At 42.5% G+C, this 27126-nt stretch overlaps 1 protein-coding gene and 1 long non-coding RNA gene across 3 annotated transcripts; both read right to left on the reverse strand.

Annotated features, from left to right (window-relative positions):
• Positions 1–3169: 3169 nt before the first annotated feature.
• LOC125728111 (uncharacterized) lies at positions 3170–8679 on the reverse strand. 2 transcript variants are annotated; one of them, XR_007388927.1, is made up of 3 exons: positions 8552–8679; positions 7272–7432; positions 3170–3788 (listed from the first exon to the last, which is right to left on the reverse strand). It is a non-coding gene; the product is annotated as an uncharacterized LOC125728111 (long non-coding RNA). The 2 variants fall into 2 exon arrangements; XR_007388928.1 differs by lacking the exon at positions 3170–3788 and adding an exon at positions 4307–4747.
• Positions 8680–24570: 15891 nt separating this feature from the next.
• pou4f2 (POU class 4 homeobox 2) lies at positions 24571–26987 on the reverse strand. Its single transcript, XM_049005194.1, has 2 exons — positions 26208–26987; positions 24571–25904 (listed from the first exon to the last, which is right to left on the reverse strand). The coding sequence occupies exons 1-2, from the start codon at positions 26406–26408 to the stop codon at positions 24969–24971; spliced, it is 1137 nt and encodes a 378-aa protein (XP_048861151.1). The 5' UTR covers positions 26409–26987; the 3' UTR covers positions 24571–24968.
• Between the last annotated feature and the right edge of the window lie 139 nt (positions 26988–27126).

The following is a 27126-nucleotide window of genomic DNA, read 5'->3' on the forward strand; positions in this document are numbered from 1 at the left end:
ATGAGGACTCGCTTAGGGATGGCTTCTGGAAGAGAAGGATGAAGAGGGTCTCACCATGGCAGAGGCTGATTATAAACAGCCTTCCCTACAGATTTTATCGCCTTTAGTGTAATAAATTAATTGTGCAAAGTGACGGATAAAGAGGCCATTACGAGCGAGCAGAGCACCTTGGCATGCAGGTTTTTCGTTAGGGCCTACTTCGGTAGCGCATGATGACTACCAGTAGTGGGCTGTGGCTCACGCGCAGTGAGAGTTTGATCTGTCTGTCCCGCCCGTAATTTAATTCCCTCCGTATTTTGGAGGCTGTCTTTTAAAGTTGTGACCCGCAAGAGCAGGGTGCTGTTTTTACTGCTAGATGCGGGTGGCACTAAACTTGCGTAATGCCGACTTACGTGAAACGGGACGTTCGCAAAAAAAAATTAAAAAATAGCCGAGATACGTAGAGTTTAGTGAAATAGCTACTTATCAGCGAGTACATGTACATAAGTACTACATGCAAACAGGTTGGCAAGCAACTCAGTGGGCTAAGTCTCTGGGCCTGGAATCAGAAGGTTGTTGGTTTGAGTCTCAATACAATGGCCATGGGTGTATTGATATGACCCTTAACCCCCAGCTCTAGGGATGCTGTGTGCTGCCCCCACCCCCCAAGTTAGCTTTCACCTGCATGTGTGTCTCATGGAGAGCACAATGGGGGTAGGTGAGGGGTAGAATTCCAATGTACTAGCACAAATAATGGATGGTTTCATTGTAAGTAGGATGGGTAAGAAGTATTGTTCAGGGTTTGCTCTACTTGACCCCTTGAGTTGATGAATGTTACTGCGATGCTTAAACTCAGGATTGGTGTTTTTGATGTCAGCATCCAGTACAGTACTCAAGTTTTTGGGTCAGACCTATAGCGGAATACAGAGCAGGGGGGTGTTGGAGGGGGCGTGGGTACCTTTACTGGGGCCCTTGAATAGGTAAAATTATATAATATAAGGGGGGGCCCAGAATATCTAGCTACCCCCCTGTCCAGAGCAGTGCACACCCCTGCCCCCCCCCGCCATAAAATGAGTGGGGACGCCATCCCCTTATCCTGCCTGTCCCCGGCCCTCCCTGCAATGGATCAATAAACAGAAATGCTATGTTTAAGCTGAATGAAATTTTCCACTTGTCGGATGGCGCCCTCGTGTCTGCCCCCTCCCAACCCCCCCCCGACCCCCCCCCCCCCGTCCCCATCCTGTCCTTCACACTTTTAAGTTCGCTGTATATATACAATTAAACGCCCCAGTAACCGGAGCATTTTCATCAAATTGGACCTGTGGTGCCCACCCCCCCCCCCCCAACTCTCTCACCCCCCACCAAAAAAAAATGACCACCGAAAAATAATTGCATGGGTTGTGTTTACATTAATTCATGAAACTGAGGTGGATTTTTTTATATCCCCCCACCTGCCACCAATTTCATTTGTCGGGCCAGGAAGGGGGCGGGGGGGGGGGGGGTAAAAAAGCTGGTGGTCACAATCATAAGGCCCCCGCCTTGCCGCCTCATACCTGCTCTATTTGATTTTTCCACTCTGAGCAGATGATTAAGTTTTCATGCATTGGTTCTGCCAAAATCTATGTTCAGTCAACCACATCCGTTATTGATTACTTCTAGTGCAAACAGTAGGCCAAGTGTGATATACATAATTGGACAGTTGTCAGGAATAGGAGGTGTTAACCACCATGCCCCCCCCCCCAGCCCCCCAGTACTCAGTGGAAATTGGAAACTCCTTGACATAGGAATCATCTGCACCATCCTGGCCACGAGGCTCCATTTTCGTTCTGATTTCGGGTCTAAAAGGCCCCCCCCCCAATAACAACACAGGGGACCCTAAGGTCAATGGACAAGCGGCACCAGCCCCCCCCACCATGATTTTCAATGTCCTTCATCACATGGCAGTTGTAGTGGTCAGCTGACTATGTCTGCCAACGTCGACAGTCGCGTTCCTTCTTGATGTTATTAATTCTGCTCTAAAATAATCAGGGACATAACGCAATTAAAATTTAACAAAGGAAAAAAAAAAAGAAAAATATCCTCAAGCTCCCTGAAATCTTATTTATTTAGTCCTGTATTTTTTGTAAGCAGAACGATAACATAAACATCCATTACTCCACACTACTAGGATACCCCCCTCCCGATAAAAAACGCTAACGACCTGTTTTTCGTTTGCATTCCAGTAATGAAAAGTAAACTGGAGGAGAGACCAGTGCAGAAAAGGTCTGACCTTTCACCATCCTTTGATGAGATATTCTAACAGAACTTAATACTGCTTCCATCTCGCTGTCCTGCTTTATAGATTCATACAAACACATTATGGAGTGACGGCAGAGGAGACCCATAATCTTCATGCGCTCACGCTCCATTGTTGACACAACGTTATACAAACACGGGGACCTGACGCAGAATTTCCACGTCCTCCAACCCCCCCCCCCTCTTTGTTTTCCCGCGCCGGGGAGAATTCCCCAGACGGGGAAGGTGACACTTCTGTTTTGGTTAGCTGGGCTGCCTCTCGCTGCCTGCTCCGCCGTCCTCGAATTACCAACGGGCTTCCGCATCAGAAACACACCCCCTTACGTGACGCCCCCACTACCGCCACTCAGTGTAAACACTGGGCCGTGAGGCAAGTGTCTCCATCCCAGCATGCTCCGACCTCGATTCTCCCTCTATGCTGGCTTTTGCCCCCCCTAGTGTCAGGGGTCAGCACGACAAAAGATATGGGTCTTTTTGGTAGTCCTTATTGTCAGGTGAGGGCGTCGATTTTAGTATGGACAGTAGCGACATGTCCTTACCAATACTCTGTGCCGGGTTTCGAGGCTGATTTGATCCAGAACAATGTTAAAACCAAATTTACGCTGGGTACCGAGTTGGCATGCTGGAGAACTGGTGAGGAGGGCAGTGCAGTGCCAGATTGGGAGGTGGGCATGTGGACACATGGGGAGGCCCCAGTATGGAAGGAGGACAAGCAGGGTATGATCAGGTGGGAGGGAGTTATCTCACGTATTCTAGACGTGTGATTTAATGAACAGGCGCCCCAAAATAATGCTTAGAGTAATTATAAGAAAGGCTGAGTCATTGGACTTGTAATACTCCACTTTATTACCAGGCTTGGTTACAAATTCTCTCAGTTATTTGAACACACAAATCTCTGTTATACCCCTGTTGAAACTTTCCATTGTAATAACGATAGTAGACAATGTAGCAGTATCTGCCAAAAAAAGTTTCAGAATGATAATTTTCTTTTGTTTTATGGTTTTAGATGCCTTGGAGCGTAAGGATTACAGGACCTTAATCCAGCACTGTAAAATCAGTCTTACCTAATCAGTCTGTTAAGTGATTGATCACCTTTCTCATGTTTAACTCACCAGCTGAATGTCTTAAGGTTCAGGACTCCCGTGATCCCCGACTTCTGTCTTTTGAGGCAGAAACATTAGTTTTTTCATACCAATATCAATTCTGCTTCATGAACATAATTTTTTCTGCCTGTGTGTACTAAATGCGTTTGAGACTCACAGTTTGGGATGCACAGCATCTAATAGGACCGATATCTACCAATTAAAACCAAACAGAATGAATCTGAAACGAAAGAGTTAAGATTTACTTTGGGTGGTGCAGCACTCGGGAAAACTTGGCCCCGAATCTCAGCTCTCAGATCCCAGGCGCTTCCCTGCACGCCGGCTTCCACATCGTCGATGAAACACCGCAGACGAAAAGGAGCTGACAGCCCGATACCTGGAGTCTTTGCTTTCCACCGCTGTCTTTATTTTCTGTGAGGAGGAGTGAGGCACCGTCAGCTGTGATTTGTAAACACGGGGCTGTCCACCAGCTGGTGACCATAGCCGAGGGCTGCTGGAGAGAGGAGGGTGGCCGGGAGGGAGGGGAATGGCTGGGGGTGTGGGTAATGCCGTGATTGTTCTCTAATTATGGGCCATTCCCACCCATTTTCACCAGGCCATTAAGAGGCAGTCGCCACACGCTCGCCTGAGCACATGACACTGATCGTTATAACCACGCCCACTTCCGGGCGGCCGGGCCGCCTGCCAGGAGATCACTAATTGAATTTCGAGTTGTACTAGGAGACAGACATGGGGGGGGGGGGGGGGATAGCACATGCTCTATTTTAACACGCAACACAGACACGGCTAAGCTGTAAATCACTGCACTTAATGCCAAAGACATGCCAACACATTTTGGTATGAAAGACAATTACACAAATTCTCAATCATTATTTGTTTGGTAAACTTTAAAAATGAGTTACACCTTTAACAAAAGTTCTTATGCACAAGGTATTTGTTTGTCTGTGCTTTCATATAAGTGCCCGTGCATTTTGCCCTGCCAAAGTAAAAGATGTTCAAGATATAAATCACTGAACCTGCTCAAGCTAGGCTCAGGAGTTTAGGGTACAACAGTAGGACATGTTGTAAGTCCGGGCACTTAACCATCAAGCTACCCACTGCTCTATTTACCCCCCACCAAAGGTCTGTAAAAGAAAACAGAAGGCGCGGCACTTTTTATTGGATGCAGAAATAGATAGTGATTTTGGGGGTGGGGTGGCCAGTGTACGTCCGTGCAGAGGCCAGATGGTTTGCTGATGTGGAACGACTCCAGAGTCTGGCTGAGGGTTCAGCCTCCCCCCTTCTGCTCCACGTGTCCACCTGTTCCTCACGTACGCACCGTCTTCTCCTTCCGGGAAGTGTCTGCGAGGGACTGCTGTGGCATTGTTATTCTGGGGAGGGGCGGACGTGTCATATATTCCCAAAGAAGACTCCAGTTTACAAGAATGTGTACTGTTTTTTTGCCCCTCCAGTTTCCTTATCCCAATCTGTCAATCATTCACCATGACACGTTATGAAGGGGACTAACCCACTGTCATGGCACAGAAGAGGCTACTTATTGTTTTTTTTTTTATTTACCATCTGGAAAAAATAATATACAATTTCTTCGTTTTAAATCAATGTCTCTGTGTTGTTCCCTTATATATATATATATATATAATAGTATAATAGCGGTCTTAATTATGAAACTTGTCATGCCTGCATGGTACCAAAATGGCACGGAGAACAGGCATCCATTTCCTGCCACCGGCACTTCAGGTAGGAGAAACGCGTACTGATTTTATCAAGCAGTTCATTTACGGTTTTAAAAACATTACTGTCGCCATTAGTGTGAGGACCCCTCCTGCTGCTCCCGGGCCCTCGCAAAGTGTGCCCTGCAAAAGTGCCTGTGCAAATATTTACCTAATTATCCATTTTAATATTGTTTTATACCCACGCTTTTCCTAAGGTCCGGTACATGCCATTAAATATCACCCCATAGATATACAGTTATGACATGTAATAACTACTCGAATATAAAAGAGATTAATAATTTAAAGCCGGCTAACAAATTAGAGCCATCATTAAAAAAAAAATCAAGGCTTCAAACCATTTTGCATAAAACTCAGTGCAAGGTAATGCGCGGCGCTCGCAATAAAGGATTACTGCATTAAACCTGCAAAGTGAACTTATTGCTCCTATTCGTTTCAGGAATCCCCAGAGCATTTCGAGACAGGAGCAGCAGAATGATAACCGCCTTCACGGGCACAATGGTCCTTATATTACCCTCCCCATGACCGAGTCGCTCTTGCTTAAATGGGGCTATCACACCTTCTTCTTCTCACTATCTCATTTTTTTTACCCTTTCCCTGGAAGCTGCTACTGCCAGGGACAGATAGAAGAACCCCTCGAGTTTTAGCGTTGGCTGTTCTCCCAGAGGTAAAAGACATTTAGCCATTACGGTTCCGCGTTGTAAACTCGGCGACCTCCCATTGTATTGCTGTCCCGGCTACATTATGGGCATTACTTTGATGAACGGGTTTACATTAGCTTATTACTAATATCCCTGAACCCTTAAACCCAGCGAGAGTTTTATTACAGGTAGTAGCATAACAGGTTTTTATTTTTGAATTCTATTTAAAAACTTTTTTTTAACCATGCGGGCATTGTTTCGCCTTTTTTTTTGCCATGTAAGTTTGTGTTGTCGTGCTTTGTCTACATCTTCGACATCGCGTCTTTATCAAATAAGTAGATGAAATGGTGGACAGATGTGTAACTAGCTGTTTACTCCTTACCAGTATGTCCTTGGATCAAGATCTAGTCTGATGCCTAGCAAGTGAAGCTGTGCTTCACCGGCACTGCGCTTCAGACTGGTACTGCACTTCACCAACATTGTGCTATACCGGCACTGAGCTTCACTGGCTCTGTGCTAATGGCCAGACAGCAGTTCCCAGAGCGTTGACTTTAATATGCAAAGTACAGCCAGCTACCTGTAAAGCATTAGAAATTTCATTAGCATACTGACTGAGGCCTGTCTTGAGCCTGTGATGGCGAAGACCACAACGCCACGCCTCTACATAACCTCTCATGCAATACCGCCTCAGCCAGAGGACCTGTGATTTAGCGTTCAATATGTGGCAGATTTGGGCTTCTTTGTAAGCGAGGCGCATGGGGACAGATTGGAGACGGGCAGACCCTACAGGGCAGCTCTCACTGTCAGGGCCAGGTCTCTGGCACTTAAAGGGATGTATCTTGTAAACTTGTGGGGGAAGATCTTTGCAAACGCATCTCTACAGATTTTATGTCAGCTTTCAGAGACAACAAAGCTGCTCGCAGAGGTAGCCCGGGGATACGGCTGTGTTGTTTGAACAGCATATGCACGCAGTGTGAGAGTTCTGTGTCTCATCAGTGTATCTCGCAACATTGCTCTCTCTCGGGGAAAACAAATGAACCGAAATAAAGATAAAGTGCACGTGTGTCAAATTATTACTTTAAGACTGATTGCCGACCTGAAGATGCACAGCAGTGGAATGCCACAAAACACAGTGCTGTAAAAGATATCAACCGGACCGCTGATTGTTTCATTAACAGCATCTTAAGTTGATGTTAACGCTAATTTTATGAAAACGGCAACACAAATATTTCTTAAGCTCTACCTTTTTAATGCTGTATTATTTTGAAGAAACTCAACACAATATCAATATAGATGGGCACAATGGCAACATCTGATTGGTTGGTGTCGCCTCCTCTAGTTGCTTGGATGCAGCCCCTCTGCAATCTTACTGGGTATCTCTTTGAACCAATCATATTTCATTGTGCCCTAAGAACATTTTTTTGTGTGTTTCGCATGTTCACCCAGGGTTGGGTGGGTTACTTCGCACAGTCCAAAGACATTCAGTTTGGATAATAGTCGTCTTTAAGTTAAAGTACACATACCCTGTAATGGGCTGGTATCCCATCCAGGCCGGACCCCAGCCTTGCGTCCTAAGCTGTCTTCAATAGGCTCCAAGCCCCCCTGTGACCTTGGACAGGGTATGCAGTAAGGTAGTGTTTCCTCATCCAGTCCTCAGGAACCTTCAGACAGTCCACATTTTTAGCTGGGAGGGAGCAAAAACATGGACCATCTGTGGGTCCCCAGTTTTGAAACACCGCAGGAAGGAAAAAGATGATTATTGATTATTAATCTGATTATTGGCATGCATGTCATCCAGAACGTCCCCAGCTTTGTGCTCTAGGTTTTCTGGGTTAAGATCTAGGCTCAATGGAACCTTGTACTACATAAGAGCTCATGGAAGAAAGATTAACAGATGCATGTCGCAGATTTTTAACTTGAAAGCACTTGGATTTATTTGCTGATGCAAATATTCCATGTAAAAATTCAAAATGTCTTTAACAGTCCTCAGAACTCCACGCTGATCTTAGATGGCAAACGTAAAGCATGACGTGAAAGTGGCAATATCATAGTTAACACCGGCTTGTCTCGGTGTATGTTTAATCTTTAATATGGTTACTCGAGCAACCGTTCGGGGGAGGATCTGGCTGCATATCTGTCAACGGCAGTTGCTCATAGATGAGAACAGGCAATGCTGGACTGTCATTTGAATTTCCTGGAACCTCGAACATTAACACGGAAGTCATCGGAGAAGTATCGAGCTCATAATCGCAGCCACAGGTTCTCTTTCCTTTCCTTTTCCACACACACACACACACACGTATATTTAAAGAAACAACAACAGGTACTTATACAAAAAAACACAAGGTCATCACTATTACTATTTTTTTGCTCTCGGCCACCAAAGACGGAACTTCTTGTTTTAGCAGAATGCCCATCAAATAAGCATAATTACCATCAGGATTCTTACGGCGTTCAGAAATTCCTGAAGGCAATCTGCGCCACTCAAATTAGCAACTCCGATAAATCACCATTAATTAGCTAATAAAAGCCAGCAGGTGGTTGGCGGCCCAGACACATTCCCCCGTTGTTTAAATTATGCATATTACACCGCTGCCGTGATAAAGTAAATGGGGGGGCTGCACGGTATAAAGGAAGGCGCGCCGCTACACGTGAATCGGCTAGAGTCGTGTGCGTCCGTGCGTGGGGATAGGGGATAAAGCATCCCCGAGAATCCCACCCAGAGGAATAAAAGCCGCAATGACCCCCCCTGCTCAAATCCACGGAGCTTATTTAAACCCCGATTATGAATGCAGATACCTACGTTTGCGCTGCGCCCCCTCCCCTTATTCCGGCTGCTCTGCTTGTTTGTTTATATCCTGAAAAAAATCTTAATTACATTTGGGACCGGGCTTGATGAAGGACCTTTGAAGATGTATATGCATATATAGGATAATTCAATAAAAAGTGGTATTTAAATGGGATTAAAAGCCCTTTGTAGAATGTGACAGTAATTAAGTAAATGAAAACAGCTGTTAGGTCACCGGGTGTGTCCGATGTGCCAACCACAGCCAGGCTTGGCGTTACTGGGCAATTTGGCGGTTTTAAATGGCAGCCGCTGAATGCATTCGTGCCATGACATGGAAATATGTACAGTATTATAACGTGCAGGTGTTCTGTGTTGGTTGGTAGGGCGACATTGAAGTATTTGAAATCATTATGAAATTATTGCAATTTAAATGAAGGATTCTAACGCCCGGAGTCTTCGGGATGGGTTCGGTATGATAAAAATGTCATGGGCGATCTTAGGGGGACAAGGACAGCTTCTCGTTCTTAATTGAATTCTTGAAATTGTTATATATGAACTTACTCAGTATTTAAATCTTTCAGGTGTCATTCTGTTGCTAATTTACTCCATTGACGATGCCATACAATGACTGCGTTCACCTTAATACAGCTTAATTAGTCTTATTGACTGAATAGGAAACCCGGATGTGAACCAGTACTCCGTCATACATCTAAGCACCTTGACCATACACTCTTATAACTCTAAATAAATTAGTATTCACTTGTGTTGTCATAGTACATATATAATCTAACAAATATATTTGTCATTTTATCATTGCTATACATAGAACGTGATTTGCGGTAATACAAAACAGGCGTCTGTTTAAAAATCGTAGTTTGTCCCTTTAATTTGGTCAAATGGGGTTTTTTTTTTACCCGCAGCAAGGATTTCAAAGCCTAGTTTGTGTCTTTGCACTTCTCAAAATGAGTTCTGTTCTCCGGGTTAGATGTCCTTAGGCAGTTATTTGGCAATGTTTAAAAGAAATGGCAAAATACATCTAAACAAGTGGGACATATGAACAGATGGGGGACGGATCGCTCTGTTGTTTACCACGCATGGTGTCGCTTTCCGCCGCTCTCGGAGCTGACGTAGAGCGGGCCTGCCGCATTCTAAGACGTTTTCGCATTAGAAATGCCGTTTGGCACGGCAACCAGGCTAACAAGTTGCAATATAGTTTAATAACTTCCTGTGGAAATATTTAGGTTTTCCTTAGCTTTCTACTGTAACACGTTTTTAGGTATTATGGGTATAATTTTATGTAATTGTGTCTTGATGACGTCAGAATACACTTCGTCCTCATCATACAAGTGTTTGGTATATTGATATAAATGCAGTTAAGGATCTCTAAACCTACCCCCCCCCCACCCCTGCCAATTAAAACTTTTTAATGCATGCAAAGTTGCCTCAAGCTTATTTATGTTTCAGTTTCAAGTTTTTATATTTCTGTTGTGGAACCCGCAAAATTCACGCTTACTCTGGCAGTCACGGGCCGATTTACGCGCACGCTACTCACACGGAGTCACAGCACCGGCGTGTTACGTAACAGCGGCTGGGACGGCATCAGGCTGCCCTGACACCAGTGGTCACATGGGGCGCCCTGACAGCGTCGCTGACAAAAGATGGATGGATCTATTCCCTTTCCCTTCCCACCCGCCGCTGTGCCGATTGCATCCCTGCCTTCCCGATCTCTCCCTCCTGGTCTTTCTTGCATGATTAGCCAGTCGGCCGCAGAGTGGAGGCCAGTCCCCCCCCCCCCACACACACCTCTGCATGTGCCAGGGACCAACACATGGGCCTACAGGGTGGGGGTGGGTACAAAGCCTGTGGGGCTTCAATTGCTGAGCCACAAATCCATCTGTTACCTCACAGCTTTTCCTTGGCTTTCACCTAATGGGCTTTGTGGGTCCAACAATTCATTAGCTCTCACTGAACTTACATATAAACACATGCTTAGAAGTTGTAGTTCACATGACAAGATATTACATCTATTTTCCTGTTATTGAGTCTAAACCCTATAGCATGGTTGCCCGACACCCAACCCCGTAGAAAAGAATATTTTAGAAAGCGTAGGACTACAATGAAGTAATTCTGAGGCAGTTTGGGTTTGTGTACTGTACCGAGTGATCCGTCCAACATCGGGCCTGTTGCTCCATGTTCACAGCTGTTTTTGCCATACGGGTCATTAGACCCAAACACCTCCCTCGTTGTCTAGATGTCCTGCTTATTTTAGGCCGCGATCCAAATATTTCGAGACGCGACCCTCAAAACCGCCCCGTTCTGTGTGTTAAAACGGCTTGTAATTGGATCTGGCGCACGTCCAGGTGATACAAATAATTAAAGAGCGAGCAGATAAAAAACGGGGATGAAATCCCACAGTGCTCTATTACAAGCCGGATCGGCGGGATTGGCGGGATTGCGCGTAACGCTTGCTCCAGGAGCTGCACTGGCCGCTTGTTATTCCACTCGTCTTCGGTGCACGGAGGACTTTCTAAGAGCGGAACGGTGTGGAAGTCGGGTCTGCTGCGACATAAAGGGAGATTCTGATGGTCGAGGCATGTTTCCCAAAGACGGGGTTTTGTGGGAGCTGGGCAAAAGGGCAGGGGCTTCGCATTTTGACGATCGGTTAATCAAATCAGACACAGTGGCCGGCTCTCTTTTGGCAATGCTGCGCTGCGTAGCGTGTGAATGATGACCTTAGGGTGTCACATGGTCGGAACAATGCTAATTCACTAGGCCGTGTCTTTGCTCCTACAGCCCCCACCCTTTATGACCAAAGCTTGGTTGGTGTCACCCTAGATCGCAGGAACATCACTCTGTCTCCAGTTCTCTGTGTACCACCAAAAGCTGGGCGCCAGGCAGTGCGGCCCTTTGAAATCCAAAAGTCGCATTTCGGGTCCTATTTCTGACTGCATAGATCGCATCTTTATTGCATCACCGCAACCTGCACCGGCCGACTGAATTAAATATGATTGTACTCAACTTCAGCAAAGACACTTCAGAAGTAATTTCTGTAGCCTTCAACTGCGCCGTGCAATTCAATGAGTCTACTGGCATGTTTCTGCTGAGGAAGTATTTTTGTTGGAAGTGTTTTTGTGTCCGGTGTTTGTGCAGGAGATGTATGGCGATGAACCAGTTAATATCCGCACTCAGGCTTTTAGGGCTGTGCAATGCATTCATATTTTCAGCTTATCGGGAGCCTGAGCAGTTCAGTCTATTCAATATAGTCAAGTGCTGAACTGGATATGAGTCCTGGATGGATTTAAGTGGATTTAAAGCAGTATTCTGGCAAATGACGAGGCTTCTTGTGTTATTTCAGACAATCTTACTGAAGCACCGCAGATGAAGTCGGAAGTTAAATCAATATGAAACCTTAGGCGGTATTACTTTTTATTGTTGATTGCCATTTTGTTTTTCAGTATGTTTGTACCACAACATAACGTCAGCCAAAGCTTATTGATTTTGACTAGCAACCCTAGCTACAGATATGGCATTTTTGATTTAATCACGCTCCGCGTTGTTACCTGTGTAATATGTCTTCTGTAACCTTACACTGCGGGCTCCTAGGCTAACACTCCGGTTACTGGTAACCTTTCCGGCAAGGTTAGTTGGTTAGTGGGTTCGGGAGAGAGGCGAGGCGAACCAAAGCTGAGATCGTTACGTGACATAAAGGGCACATTTTATGTTTTTGTGAGCAATGTTACAAACATCAATCTTATGCGTCCCCCCTCCACTCGCTTCTGATGAGGGAACATGAGTTATGGGCCGCTGTAAGTGTTCTTGGACGATTCAATCACTTTTTTTCGCTTTGTCCTGAGGGGATTCATCACTTTAACGGGAACGTTCTCTCGGACAGAGCTCACCCGCATGCAGCCCGCCCCAGCCCGTCCTTAAATTCCCACGGCAACCTGCATGACAAACAGGACGGGACCCTGTTGGTTCGGGCCAAAAGCTCTGATGAAGCCATCTTGGTTGGATTGCTCGGCACTCGTCCAAAAGGCCTGCTGCAGCACAGCATCAACCTGAATGGATGAAAAGCCCTCAGCTCACCATATCACTGCTAGTCAGGCCGGAGCAGCCGATACAGAGCCGAAGGCCTCCTTTTACCTTTTAATGAACTTACTGTTTTATATAAGATACATTGTTATCTGCCCATTTCTACCTATGTGTGCATATATCAGTATACACTTATAATTGTGAATTAAACATTTCCTTTTTTGAAGTTTCATACTGTCCGATTTCACGTTCAGTGTGTATCAATGTATATATTTTCTCACTTATAGGATATGATTTCCTCAATATACAGTATAATCACAATGTAATTATGTTGCTATTATTGCAATTGTTTATCTTTGTATAACTTCATGAGAGTACAAGTCGATATGTCAGCGATGTAAGTACCGATTCCTGCAGTACCCGGAAGTTAACACATCACATGCCGCTAACCTTTTCTCTTCCAAACATCCCTTTCATCAGAACGTGTGATTTTTAATTTTGTTTTCGCAGAGACTCTCATAAGGACCAAATACTGGGGGGGGGGGGGCGTAGGGGGAATTGAGATGCCCGAGTCCATCTAACACGGCCCCTGACAGCTTGCCTGTCACCTTCCTCTTCTATCTGGTTTACGGGTCTTTAAATGTTGCCGAGGACAAAACATAGCTTAATAGACTTGGATTATGACCAATTAGGCCACTCATATAACTGAAGAGAGCATGTTCTCATTTGCTATCCATGTATGTTTTGCACCAAAGCGATTAACCTCTAAGTAGTGTATTCTACTAGATGCAGAATATATTTCTTAAAAAAGTATGTCTTAAAAACAAGAATGTCCTATTTCAAGTAATTCTTGTATTTTTTTAAATGTCATTTATTTTCTTCTCCTGTCTTTTTAACACTATTCCTGTTTGTGATTCTTGCACTATGTGCGTCCGCTAAATCATTTTCTTGTGCATGTTCACAATGACCATAAATTTGTCTTTGATTGTTGGGGGGGGGGTTGGGTCTGTGGGCAGCACTACTTCCTGGATTGTGGGTTCATACCCTACCTATGCTGTGTGTGTGCGCATGGCCTCATTGTATTCCCCACTTGCTCCCTCTATCTTCCAAAGACAGGCCATTAGGTTAACCGGCATCTATAGATGTCTCTTAGTGAATGTGTGCATGTATGCGGACTGATTCCCTGTCCAGGGTGTCTCCTACTTTGTACCACAGTGTTCCCCGATCCAGTCCACGTTTTTGCTCCCTCCCAGCTCCCAGCCAATCAGAAACAGCGAATACCTGGTACAAGTGCACTGGGAGCTAAGAGGTAGCAAAAATGTGGACTGTCCGGGATTCCCCAAGGACTGGGTTGGAAAACACTGTTGTACTGTGTGCTACATAGGATAAGCTGTGCGCTCTAACAAAAAAGTACCAATTTGTACCTTTGAGGATACAATTTCTTGTCACTGGGGCTGCACCCACAAAGGTCTGCCAATTATACCCTATAGCTGTAGGCAAATGTACCATTTAAGGTTCAGAAATGGACTCTGAGGAACATTTTTGTACCATCAGGGTACATTACTGTTGTTTGTACCTTGGGGAATAAAACTGCATCAGGGCTGTACCTTTTTTCTGACAGTGTAGACTTTAACCGGGACAAGTGGTTAAAAGTCGGCCCATAACATAGGTGATCGCCTAGGGGGTGCAAAATAGTAAATGGAAAAATTTTAGACAAAATGCCTCATCTGCTTCTGTGGCTTTACAGACATTTACACTATTTTTTAATATTTTCATATTTAGCAGATACTCTGTGCTTCTCTAATGGCTTTACTATAGATGAGTTGACAGAATTTGCTTTCTGCTGCTTTAGGGGGGTGGGAATCTCACCCCCAGGGTGCCCAAACACCCAGGACTGGCCCTAGTTAAAAAAAACTGACGGGATGTCAAATTTTGCTTCTATTTTTTTCCTCCTTGGTTGTTTGCTTTCTTGGTTATTATTTAAGCTTGGGTAGCAAAGGCGGTGTTGGGCATTTCAGGTCCGGAAGCCACAAATCCAGTCCAAGATTTTGTTTCTACCAAACAGTGACGCATAAAGAGTCACAGTTACAGAGTACTGCACTGCTTGGTAGAAACAAAATCCTGGTCTGGATTTATAGGTTCTGGACCTGAAATGCCCAACACCGTGGAACGGCAATTAAAAGAAAACCTGCCAGATTTTGACTGTGCACCAAAACCGCTCGAATAGGCTGCGTTGCTTAGGTCAGGGACCGTAAGCCGCACAGAGATTGCTCAGTCTGCGATTTAACAACCTGAATTAAACAGAAATGTCAGCAGCATTTCTTTTCATTGTTCTTTCTGCTGTCATATATTTATGGAAATCTGCTCCTGCAGCATATTAATGGCCCATAATTTAATTCCGGGTTGTGTTTGGTCCTTGGTCCTTTGCCATAAATGTATTGAAAGAGACACTTGAGTCAGGGAAAGGAGCGTTTTACCTTGCCGTATATTTGAACGTCCTGAGCGGAACAGTCTCCATGGCGCCCCCTTTTCCCTTTCGCTGGGACTGCAGTTTTAATGCCGCCAACCAGAAATTAACGTGGCGGAACAAAGGGGAAGGCGGCAGACTTTGAGAGCTCTCTCGGCCTGGGATAAATGCGAGCGTGTGGACGCTGGGTTTCCTCGAGGTGGATAACGATTAGGAGATCGCATCACGTCTGTATCTGGGGCAACAGGGCAGTAAGCAAAAGGGCAACTGTTTGAGGTACCAGGTGAGAAAGGTCTTTGTGATACGTACCACCAGAAGCAAGATTAGCTTTCGGGTGACCTGCACTGTGTTTCCGTGATAAATTTACCCTCCTGCAAAAACCGCGAGATCCAACCAGAACCTTTGCCCTGACTTAAGTTGCATTTTTTTGTTCCTTTCTCTTATATTTCCTCCTGAAAAAAAGCATGAACAGCATGCAAATCGATAATTGAAAAAGTCGAATTTTGTAAATAATTGAGTAACATTTTAACGTATGAATAAAAAGTTTATTGGTCGATGGTAAGTGCTGCTGTAACATCTTCATTTGGCCAATTAAAATGGTATTAATAAAATTTTATGTCCTTCCCTGCAATGGACTTGCATTTCATCCGGGGCATTTCTGCCTTGTGCCCTGGAAGATGGATGGATGAAAAAATAATATGTACTGGGATCATATTTCAATTTAATTTTATACACACACACAGGTTTGTAATTATATCTTTGTGGGGACTCTCCATTCATTTCTATGGGGGAAACTGTAATCCCAACATTACGACCTTCACCCCTACCCAGCCCTAATCTTATCCATAAGTAACTAAACAAAATACGAGATTTTTGCCATTTTTAATTTTTTGATTGCATTCACAGATCTTTGTGGGGACCTGAAAAATGGTCCCCACAATGTCAAAATAACAGGTTTTTATTCCATAGTGGGGAACATATGGTTCCCACAATGTAATATAAACCTAATCCACACACACACACACACACACACACACACTGCACTGGCCTTTTCTCAAATATGACCGAAGTGTTTTCTCACACCTGTAAACGAAACCTGGGAAATTATTCATTTTCAATATCTATTGACCCACTAAATCATAATATATAGATGAATCACTCCCGTTTTTACTTTTCAATTAAATGAATAATAATTTGAAAAATATCAGTGACATCTTTTGGCCCGTCATTTACAACAATGGCAATAATAGCAATCATCTATATACATTTCATTCACTTTTAAAACCTTGTAGGCATGCAGGGGGGTAGTATTTTGGATTATTTTTTTAATGGCTAATAAAAAAAATAACGAAAACTTCGAACAGGCCTACTGCATGTAATTATGCATTTCCATGTAATAAAACAATGAACTAAAACATCCGAAGATCATATTTAATTCTAATATTGTGTTTTCTGTTTAATACCCCTACGTCCGTGTTTTGTCTCAGGAAATTCGCTTTCCGGCTAATTTAGCCAATTGCGTCGGTACTTTGTCGTACCTTAGCCCGAGGCCTCTGGCACCGACAACCGTGTCATTTGCTACCAACTGGGCTTTTTGATGAGCGTCTGACCCAGGCGCCTCATCCTTCACCACTGTCTCATTCCTTTTATTTACATCTGTCTTTAGCATTCTAATTACTCTCTTTATTACTTTAGCCCGAAGGAATCAGCAGAAAAAATAAGGACACTGGGTTTTAACCAATAATAAAATTATAACTCCCACCCACTGGCGCTAAACGCGTGCTTCCTAATTATAGGCTACAGATGATGATCAGTAACTTATGACCTCTTCAGTAATAAAGCGGTCTATGACGGACTGTACGCTGTCTTACGTTTTTCAATACTTATTTTTGCTGTTTCGGGCTTGAAAAGAAAAAATCTTTAACGCCTTAAAAGTTTTGTGGTGAACCAATTTATAGCCGCTGAAAAAAAATACAAAAACAAAAAGGTAGGCCCATGATAATTATTTATTTCCTTCTCAATTTTTGCTATAGCCACCGCAGTCTTGAACTACCCGCACACCGTTGTTCACCTTGTGGAACCATAATTACCACTGAAGCTTTACGCTTATTCTCTCTTAATCTTCCTGCACAAAGCGCTAATATTGAAATCAGTGCATGCATTTCAGAATTCTGGTTGTTTTTATTATACCGGGCGCCTATGATACTGCAAAACCTAAGATAACGTAACGTTTGATTGGGTTCAGGATGTATACAGATTATTTTTCGCCTTGTTACACAGTGTGAAATTTAATAGCGTCGTGTTTTCACTGAATGATTTTGCATTTGGAAAAAGAGGAGAAAGGCCCTTTAATGCTTGGTCCCATACTGTTTTTTTTTTTGTATAAAATAGCATCAATAACAGGGCACACAGTCTTTAATGAGCTCTCAACTTTAAAGACTTGAAGGATATTATAACTAGCTGCTTGACAAATGGCGCTTAGAAGCACATTAAAGACGCTGCTAATGGAACGCATAATGACGGCTAATTTTCGATCAGATATAAATTAGAGCCCCCAACAGTTATTTGCCTTAAGGACTTTATGTAAATGATTCTGTTCTGTATAAACTGAAAGCTGAAGAGAGCCCCGCGATTCTGGCACTCTTTGTGGGTATGATTAATAGATTCGCAGCGGAGCGGGGTTGTCAACTGCGTGAACATATATACCGAGACAGTGCCAGCACCTCCCTATTTGGCTACCTGATGCCCAGTCTTCAGTACATCTCACTCATTTGCTGTACGCCCTGTGCATCCGGATGTGTGCCAACCCAGTCCCACCGGAGGACGAGAGTGACCCGTGGCGTGAGATATCTTCACCTTTTCAGGAGCTTAGGTTTTGATCTAAAGACCGCATGTGCGTGCATAAAGCTGCCTTCGAGGCTTTTGTGAGATTCAACCAGCGTTAATCGCGTTCATTCTTTGCATCGTCACGTGTTCGGTGGTGTTCAGAGCCCAGTAGTGCACCACGCGCTCTGAGCCTCAAAGCGAGATCCCAGAATCACTTATGGTCCGTTTTAAATAGTCGACTGTCGCTCCAGTACATCTCGCTATGCCCTTAACGCCCATAATTTATTAATTTTAGAACGTGTAGGCAATTTGTTGCGCGCATGAATTCGAACTAAGATTACCATCATTAAGGATTATTAGGCTACTTAAGCCGTTCAGGTACCTGCCTTGGATGCATAACTGCATAATCTGTTTTAAATAGATTAAAATTAAACCGATAATCAAGTTCAATCTTTAGCAGAATCGCATGGAGTGCTGTTTTATTGTGAAGCTGTCTTCATGTGAGTCCTTATATGAAAAGTTCTTTTGGGAACCAGTTCGACATGCCTTTATGACGTGAAATCAAAATGAGTAAATTGTGTGGAAATACCGGAATATCACCCAGAAAATCACAAAAGACGTCAAGCGTAACGCACCTCTAGGCAAGCTGAATTTACTTACGTTTAATGGCTGCTACAAATATTTTAATTATGTGTTAACAAAATATCAAAACATTACTTCACCTGTTGGTGCGATTTTAGTAATTCGCTAGCAGTTCATTGCGTCAGTATAGTTCTGAGAATAGTTTGCTCTTGTTTGTTTCGCGTACGACTTTCGTTCAAAATTAATACTTTCGCCATGACGATAGTGGTAATGAAGACGACGATGATGATGACGACGTTGATGATGAGTATACTGGTATAGTATAACTAACCACTGTCATTACTGGGCATGATTAAACCACCAGGCCGGCCCCAACAACTCTGGTTAGCCTTTCGACATCAGTGGCAGATCAAATCAAAGTCCTTGCCAACATCAAGCACTCACGGAGAACTCTCGCTCCCCAGTCGGCCAAGTAGGACATAACTCGTCTCGTTGATGTCAATGCTCCTAAACATCTGTCTTTCCACACTGATGCAGTAAAATGGCTCGTTTTATTATTTAGTGTACTGTGACAGAGACACAAAGAGTCACAGATGCAAACACCACTGTTTTGCGCGACCGTTTGTAGTCTACCATTCCAAATCCATAGTTTTATTTTATACAGCATGTATTATATATTTTCCTCTTTTAGAATAAAGACGAAGTATTGGCCAGTGGCACGAAAAGTGTAACGAAACTATAAACCTTTTTCCAGGCGGAAATGCTATGATAACGAGAAGACGTGCCGCTATAGGCCTACGGGTGTTTGGTCGCGATAATGTCATGAACTGTCGCATTAATCCCTTAAATTTGATTATAATAAAATAATACTTATGTCAACAATTAATATTCCTTACCACACAATGGGCTTTACGTTGTGTATTGCGGGCTTTTATATTTCACGCGACTAGCTAGATTGAAAGCTTCAGAATTGTAACCTTGTCAAGAAATATTGCACTGGGTATATGTGTTACGTCAGTTACATTTCCGGTCCAACGTGACGTTTTTGAATTAAATCTAGGCCTGCCTGCGTGATTTATTTTTTATTGGAATCATCATTTTTAATATTTAGCGTGGAAATCTACCGTTGCTATAAATGGTTACTTATTTTGTAATCTTGGCAAATGTAGTGTTTTTTCCCCAAAGGGACATGTTACATATAATAAACTGGAACGGAATAATTCAAGATTACGTAACATCAAAAGGCCTTCAGACATTGGCAAAATTTAAACGGCGAGGTTACGTCCCAGGTCATACCCATGTTAACCACTTTTGTGCAAGATTGTAAATTTATATATTTTCGTTATATATTTACTATACATTTTATTAATTTCAAGATATCAGACTTGTGATTTTATTTTTTATAGGGAATATATATGGTATTTTTCTTTTATTTCAGTGCTACTGATTCATATTCATAGCAAAGCATTATATTTATTTATACCTTATACATGTTAGGCCAACCTACTGCCATGGATTTGTCTTTTGACGCCTGCTCTGGAGTAGTATTGTAACTTATCGCTATTGTCCGTTGGTAGTTAACCGAAGAATATCGCTTACGCATTTTGTGTCAAAACTGCATTCCCCAATCGCTCGGTGGATCCAAACACACCGTATAAAATAAAGGAAATGTCTGCTTCATGGCGAACCCATGTAACTGACTGCTTAGCGACGCTTTTGGTAAACCAGCCCCAACCGGTGGACAAACGCAAAGGTATAACGAATTCTCCCTGCTCACAGACCAATTGGAAAAATGTAATAAATTGTTCCTGATCAACTGCCACGGGGAAATTAGTTCAGTATTAAATGTACCGTGGTATAGACCTTAAATATAGGAAATTATTCCTTCGAGGGAGCTAAGCTTTGCAGTACAACCTGTTTCATAGTGTTACTAAAATATCTGAGCACAATAAAACTTATTAACTTGAAGGTTTACCTCCGCGCGCTTGAATCCTCTCGTTGCCCATGATTTTTAGGAATAATTATGTGTTGGGTCCTCCAGAGCATACAGTCGGAGAGATAATTCAGAGCTGTAGAATTTAAATAGACGTTATTAATAAAATGTATTTCTCGCCACAAATTTCCCCTTTGTCATTTAGGAATAGAGAACAGTTGGTAATCCAATGTCAATAAAATATATTCCCTCAATGAGCGTGAAATGCCGAAATATTACCACGTGCGCGCCTCGGCGCGTGAGCGCGTGAGTGGCTGAGCGAGTACGTGCCACGTGTGATATGGCCATATCGAGAGAAAGAGCAGGACGCGCGCTGCCTTTCCCGTCTTCCGACGAATAGCATTTGCAAATTTCCACGCACGCAAAGGAGCAGAGAAAAAACTAACAAATAGCAGAAAAGAACTACACCACGCATGTTGTACTCACCGGTGCACTGTAAAGAAATACTGCCCGCCCATTTCTCTTATCGCTGCTGTCTCGGCTCCATCGATCAGTTTCTGTAAAACACTTTACATTTTTATAACAACGGGTGGTAATTAATATTGAATCGATTATATTAAAAACATCAGAATCACCCAACTACTGGAAATCTACTGGGCAAATTTACAAACGAAAAAATAAATAAACAAAATCAAGGGCACTGTAACAGGTAATACCGTGATGGCATTCAAAATAATAGTAAAAAAGATAAATAAAGGATTGTATTGTCTCGAATTCAATTTCTGGCCTGTGGTTCTTCTAATTTGAGAGCAGTCACGTCTTTGAAGGCAGACTCTTGGTGTAAATGTACAGTTAAAATATTCTATTCTCTGGTCCCCAGGCGGAGCTCCGACAGTCCCAGGCTTCATTAAATTTTCATCAGCATCCCAGTGAAAGGGGAAAATGTTAAGGGAAAAGAGGAAAATAAAACAGAGAGCCTAATTATAACAAAGGGGAGTGACGCTGGCCTTCCCTTTACCAACCACACGACAACGGTCTTTCTTTACAACTTAAAACGAAATCAACCAAGATGAAATATAAACGTTTCACTCTTAACAAATTGAGAGTATTGTACGTGTTAGTAGCTTTTAAGTCCTTACTTTCCAAATCTCTAAAATAGAAATTCGTAATATATATTTTTTTTAAAAGATAGTTTAAATATGCGTATAGGCTGATCCATGTTTGTGTTTATGCTTAAACATAGAATTAATATTAAAGAAGCTAAATTGATTTTTTTTTCCTCGGCTCCTATCAGAATTAAATAAAGAGCAGTATCGCTAGGGAACTGGCGTAATCTCGCGCAGAGTACGGATGTCAAGCAGGGAGACTCAGCGCACAAAGTTAATTTCAATTCCCGCGGAGAATTTCACATCTCAGCTCTCCCTGACCGACAGTAATTAACAGAGATAACTAATGATTACTTACTTACTCCCTGTAATTATCTGGTTTTCATAATTCGCTGTGTAATTTAATAATTCGGTCATATTAGCGCATTAAGTGAATGGCTCATTTAGGAGATGTGCAAAAATTACTACCAGTCACTGGAAGGATGATGATTGTATCGGATAAAACATTGGATTTTCACGGCAATAAGTAATTCTGAGTAATTCCTATGTTCTTTCGCTATCTTGGTAACCTTTCGCCAAAACCAGATGCGAACATTCTTTTGTGATATTAAAATACTATTCTCCATTCACCTTTAAGTATATTAGATTTTAACTTTTTTTGAAAAATAATGGTTCAGTTTGCATACAAATTATAGTTAAAACTATGTTCGGTATCGTATCTTATATAGTCCATACGGCCAGAATTTTCTAAAGGCCTGTTATTGTGGTTGCCGATGTCATTGTTTATCATTTTGAGCATAAATGATTCATGGTCGCTATTATATTCATATAAGGATTTCTGAATGTATAGATTAATATTTCCGTTTCATTTTCATCATAGGCCCCGATGTCTTTAAGACATTTTTGTTTGGAATCTTTTTTTGACAGATTTTTAGCAGTTTCATATTTTAATAAGTGAAGGGAGCGCTGGCATAAATATAAATATTGACTTTTTACGAATAGGTTGATGTGGTTTGGCAGAAGAGTACTTAAGCAACAAAGTACTACAGAATTGTTGTGTTCCTTCGCCTATATATAAACAATTGCGTTGATAATACACAGAAATTAACGTAGTAATGACCAGCAATGTTTGAACAGGATGACAGAAGCGGCAAACCCAACGACCTCAGGTGTGATCGCTTTCCCTATAAATATAGCTGTCCGTGGTGCTGAACTGATGTTTAAAACGATATTTTTTTTTCTTCTGTGATGCGTCCTGAATCTTATTTATTCCCGAAGTGGATGATTAATAAAAACGGTGCTTAAATCCACATATAAAACCAGATTTTTTTTTTCTGGGGGTTACTATCAGAAAGAAACAGAATTCAGATCGCTTGCTCGTGCTATTATTGGAATGGAATGCTAGCTGTGTATTTATATAAAGATCATCACGTTGGCAGGCGAAGGTGCTTTTGTGGGGCTCTGACATCTGGCAGCGATACGCTCCGGGGACTTATCGAGATCTCTATAGACTCTCTGATTGGACTCTAATAGAATATTAGCATTTGCTCTCAGGTAAGACACCAGAAGCTGCCAGACTCTCTCTCACTCTCTCTCTCCCTCAAAAAAAAAAAACAAAAAAACATCAGTTTTATACGGGTTGGGCCGTAAACGAACTACTCAAAATCAATGCAGATCAAAAATTAGATCAAAGTCGGTGATTTTATGGAAAATACATACACATATTAACACAAAACTCAATTCTTCGGCTTCATTAAAAACACATTCGCTCAGCAACACCTTAATCCGAAGGAAAGTGCGCCATAAATTATTTAAATTGAAATATTTTTCAGGCGTCTGCAACCCGATTCAAATACTTCCAGTTTTTCCGTAGATTAATAATGCTAATGATTTTGCAGATGCGAGTCATCTATTAAAAAGCCATTTCATAATTACACCTGGAAATTAAACTCAGTGAAAACTTTATTCCAATAAAATGTTAAAATTATTTCTTTAATGAAACACATATTGCAATTCAATACTCAAATAACTCAAAATACATAAATGTACTAAATAAATGTAATTCGACAAATAACTAAAAGCATCAGACAATACAGAATGTAATCCGTCAAATTATCTCTGCTAAAACAGTAATACAGCAAAATCTGTACGCATATATTTATGTGCATCGACTGGTTCAATGAAATATTTACATAATACAAGTATACGTCCATGAAAACCGTTTTCTTTTTCCATCAAGAAAACATTACTAAACAAAGTGATTTAACAACCAACGACGTAATGATGATACGCGGATATTTTATACAAATAAATACCAAGAAACATACATTAAAAATAATTTAAAAAGAGTAAGCTATCTAATATATATCTTAATCGTCCCATTTCATACCTTATGAGAAACGACAAAATATTTTGACACGTTTTTCGCTGTACTTTCCCTGTCGAATACACCATGTTTTGCTTGCTGTCAGAATTTGATTTTCTCAAGCAAAACGGGATAGTAGGGAATCCCAATAAATATGTAATGAAGTAAACATTACCTCACTTAATAAATAGTTTATAAGAATGAGACCCACGCAGTAGTGCAGTAGTATTGCAACCAATAAAAGTCATATTTGGCCAAATAAACCGATTATTTTCAAACATTTGATTCGCTCTTTACATATCTACACAATATGATCGAATAATGACGTAAAAATACCCCTACGCACAAACTGTGTTATTTTATAGCAAATAAATTTCTAATAATATTCCAAGCATTTTTGTAAATCTTTCAGCGATTCGTTAGCCATCATCACCCCTTAGACCAAATACATAAAATTAATTACACCGAACTCAAAATTAAGTAGATGGCAGGTATTTTAATAATTTACAGGGTGTGTTTGGCAGATATGTAATTTTGCCGGAAGTGCATTTTCTGTTGTCGCGATGTGGTTTTTGGCATCGTCTCTTCAAACTACACCAGATCTTAATATACGGGGAGAATAGATGCACTAATAATAATAATAATAATAATAATAACAATAATAATAATAATGCCTAAGTGCCCGCGAAGAATTTCAGCTGAAATTACACCAAGTTCGTCAAGTTCAACAATAATATTATTGTTATCATTTGTGTCACCACTGTGTCTAGCTACTATAGTATTATACCTGAAATCATCAGATTCCGTAAATCAACATTTTTACGGTTATTTAAGCTGAACAAGTTGAATTTCACTGACAAAACGGTGTAGCATAGTAAGTGGGGAAAACAAACGTTCTTACTTGTTCTGTCAAACGATCTTCTACAATGATTCCACATCCTTTCTGGGTAAAGAAGAGAAAGTTTTTTTTTTTTAATTCTCAGTCACTTCGAACATAATGAAAAGTTCTGTTTGTCATGGATGATTGAAAAAACGGTGAGCTAAGAAATATTTTACAAATCGTCTTAAGACAGTATGTTTTTTTTCAGCCTTCATTGTTCTTTTTAAAGCAAGTGCTCGTGTTAGACGCATGCAGAGTATTTCATTCGTTTTTGTTTCTGTCGCTGGTTGCAGAACCAGACTCGAACCACATTCTTTTTGAGGTCCAGCTTTTCTGCGATCGCTGCAATTTTCTCAGAGGAAGGACGGGGCTGAATGGCAAAGTAAGCTTCTAATGACCTTTTCTCGGGCGCCGCTATCGAAGTACGCTTTCTCTTCTTCTCTGCCCCGTTGAAGAGCTCGGGTTTGTTCAGTTTCTCTCGGTGTGATTTTTCCGCCTCTTCCAACCACGCTTGTAGGATGGGTTTCAAAGCGATCATATTATTGTGGGACAGCGTAAGCGACTCGAATCGGCAGATGGTGCTTTGGCTGAGGGAGCCAACACCTGGAATTTTCAGGTTGGCTAACGCCGAACCCACATCCGCTTGGGTTACCCCGAGTTTGATACGTCTCTGCTTAAACCTTTCGGCAAACGCTTCCAAGTCTCTGGGATCGGCGTCCACGTCGCTCATGCAGCCCATGTGGGAAGGGAGCCCGTGGGCATGAGCCATGTTGATCGCTGCCTGGTGCATGTGGTTCATGCCTGCCATGTGGGCGGGATGAGCCGGTGTGGAAACAACCGATCCATCAGGCCCCGCCATTGCCCCGAGTGCCAGTCCTGGGGTGATGTGATCCAGAAGGTCTCCCTCCAAAGCCTGGTGTGGTTGATGATGGTGATGGTGGTGGTGATGGTGGTGGTGGCCGGCCAGAGCGGAAGGGTGAGTAATAGGCACGGAAGAGGAAGAAGAAGACGAGGAGGTGCAAGGGAGAGTGTTCATGGTGTGGTAAGTTGCGTCCGGCTTGAAAGGACTGTGATGTGGAGGGTGATGGTGACTCTTGGTCTGAGAGACTATATCCACCGCCGCGAGAGCTTCAGCGCGGGCCAACAAACTCTCATCCAGACCTCCGAATATATTGCTCTGCAATTGCAAATAGAATGCACACATTACTGTCAGCAGGGAATTCTCTCTCCACTCTTCGGATTAAAACATTTCCAGAATGTAAAAAAAAGAAATCCTAAAAAAGAACGCACAAAACAAGACACATGCAACATCCCAGGTCATAAAAATTAATACGAAAGGCAAACCCGACTGAATACATAAGTTGGGAGGGAAAAAAATGGAGGTGTTGGGTGATTTGCTGTGCAGACATGAAAAAAACATCAAGCAAAAAAGTGGGCTGTCAAAATGTGCCTTTAAGCGGTGATTATGCAGAATACGTACCGGTGGGGTTGGGAGACACGCTCGACGCATCGCCTCTGAGCTGCTGCTGCTGATCGTGCTACTGTGTCTAGAAGAACAGGAAGACGACGGCGCATTCGAAGTCGAAGATGAAGAAGAATGTAAACTGGAATACTTGGGTTCGGACAGGGTGGCATGTGGCATGGTGAACGCCTGCTTGCTGTTCAGAGACATCATCATCATGTTTGCAGGTGATCGGGCAAAGACAAGTTCCTTTTAATAAGTTAAGGCTCCGCCTCTTCTACTGGAGCTGGAGCGAAGTCGCTTGTCGAAGTCTCGACTAACTGTGCAATAACTATTTCAGAAAAGAATCAAGGCGAGCAGTGGTCTGTCTTATCTGTGTTTAGCACAGCTTTAATTATCTACAGGTCTCGGGGACTCCAAAAAGAGTCGTTGTTTTTGCCGGGGTGATGTCGCGTGCGAAGGCGGCGCAACCAAGCGGCTCTAACGCTACGGCTGTGGCATGCGACGAGCCCCCCCCCCAAATATGCTCACCTCCTATCTTATTTCCTTTCAGTTTTTCCTATTCTGTTCAGCGTCTTTATTGCCTTATTTTTTTTCGCCGGCGATGTTTTTGTTAGCTCTTCATGGATGACGACATGAAAAATAAGTGGCATGAAAAGTTTTCTTCTTTTTTTCCCCCTCCTTTGTATTTCCTAAACATTGGTTTGCAAAATCCCGGTCTTTGACATTTTCTGTTTTCGGTTCAACAGTTATTTTGATTAAATGATTAGGTGAGAGTATCGAGACTTCGACTTTAATGCGGCGGGGACCCGTTCTGCTTCTTCTCTCAGGCGAAGGGCAGACTGTTTCTCTCTCTCTCTCCCTTCCTCTTTCTCGCCCTCCCTCTCTCTCTCTTTCAGTCTCTTTCTCTCTCCCTCTCTCTGTCTCCCCCCACTCT

Source organism: Brienomyrus brachyistius, unplaced genomic scaffold, assembly GCF_023856365.1.
Source record: "Brienomyrus brachyistius isolate T26 unplaced genomic scaffold, BBRACH_0.4 scaffold157, whole genome shotgun sequence".
Lineage (NCBI taxonomy): Eukaryota > Metazoa > Chordata > Actinopteri > Osteoglossiformes > Mormyridae > Brienomyrus > Brienomyrus brachyistius.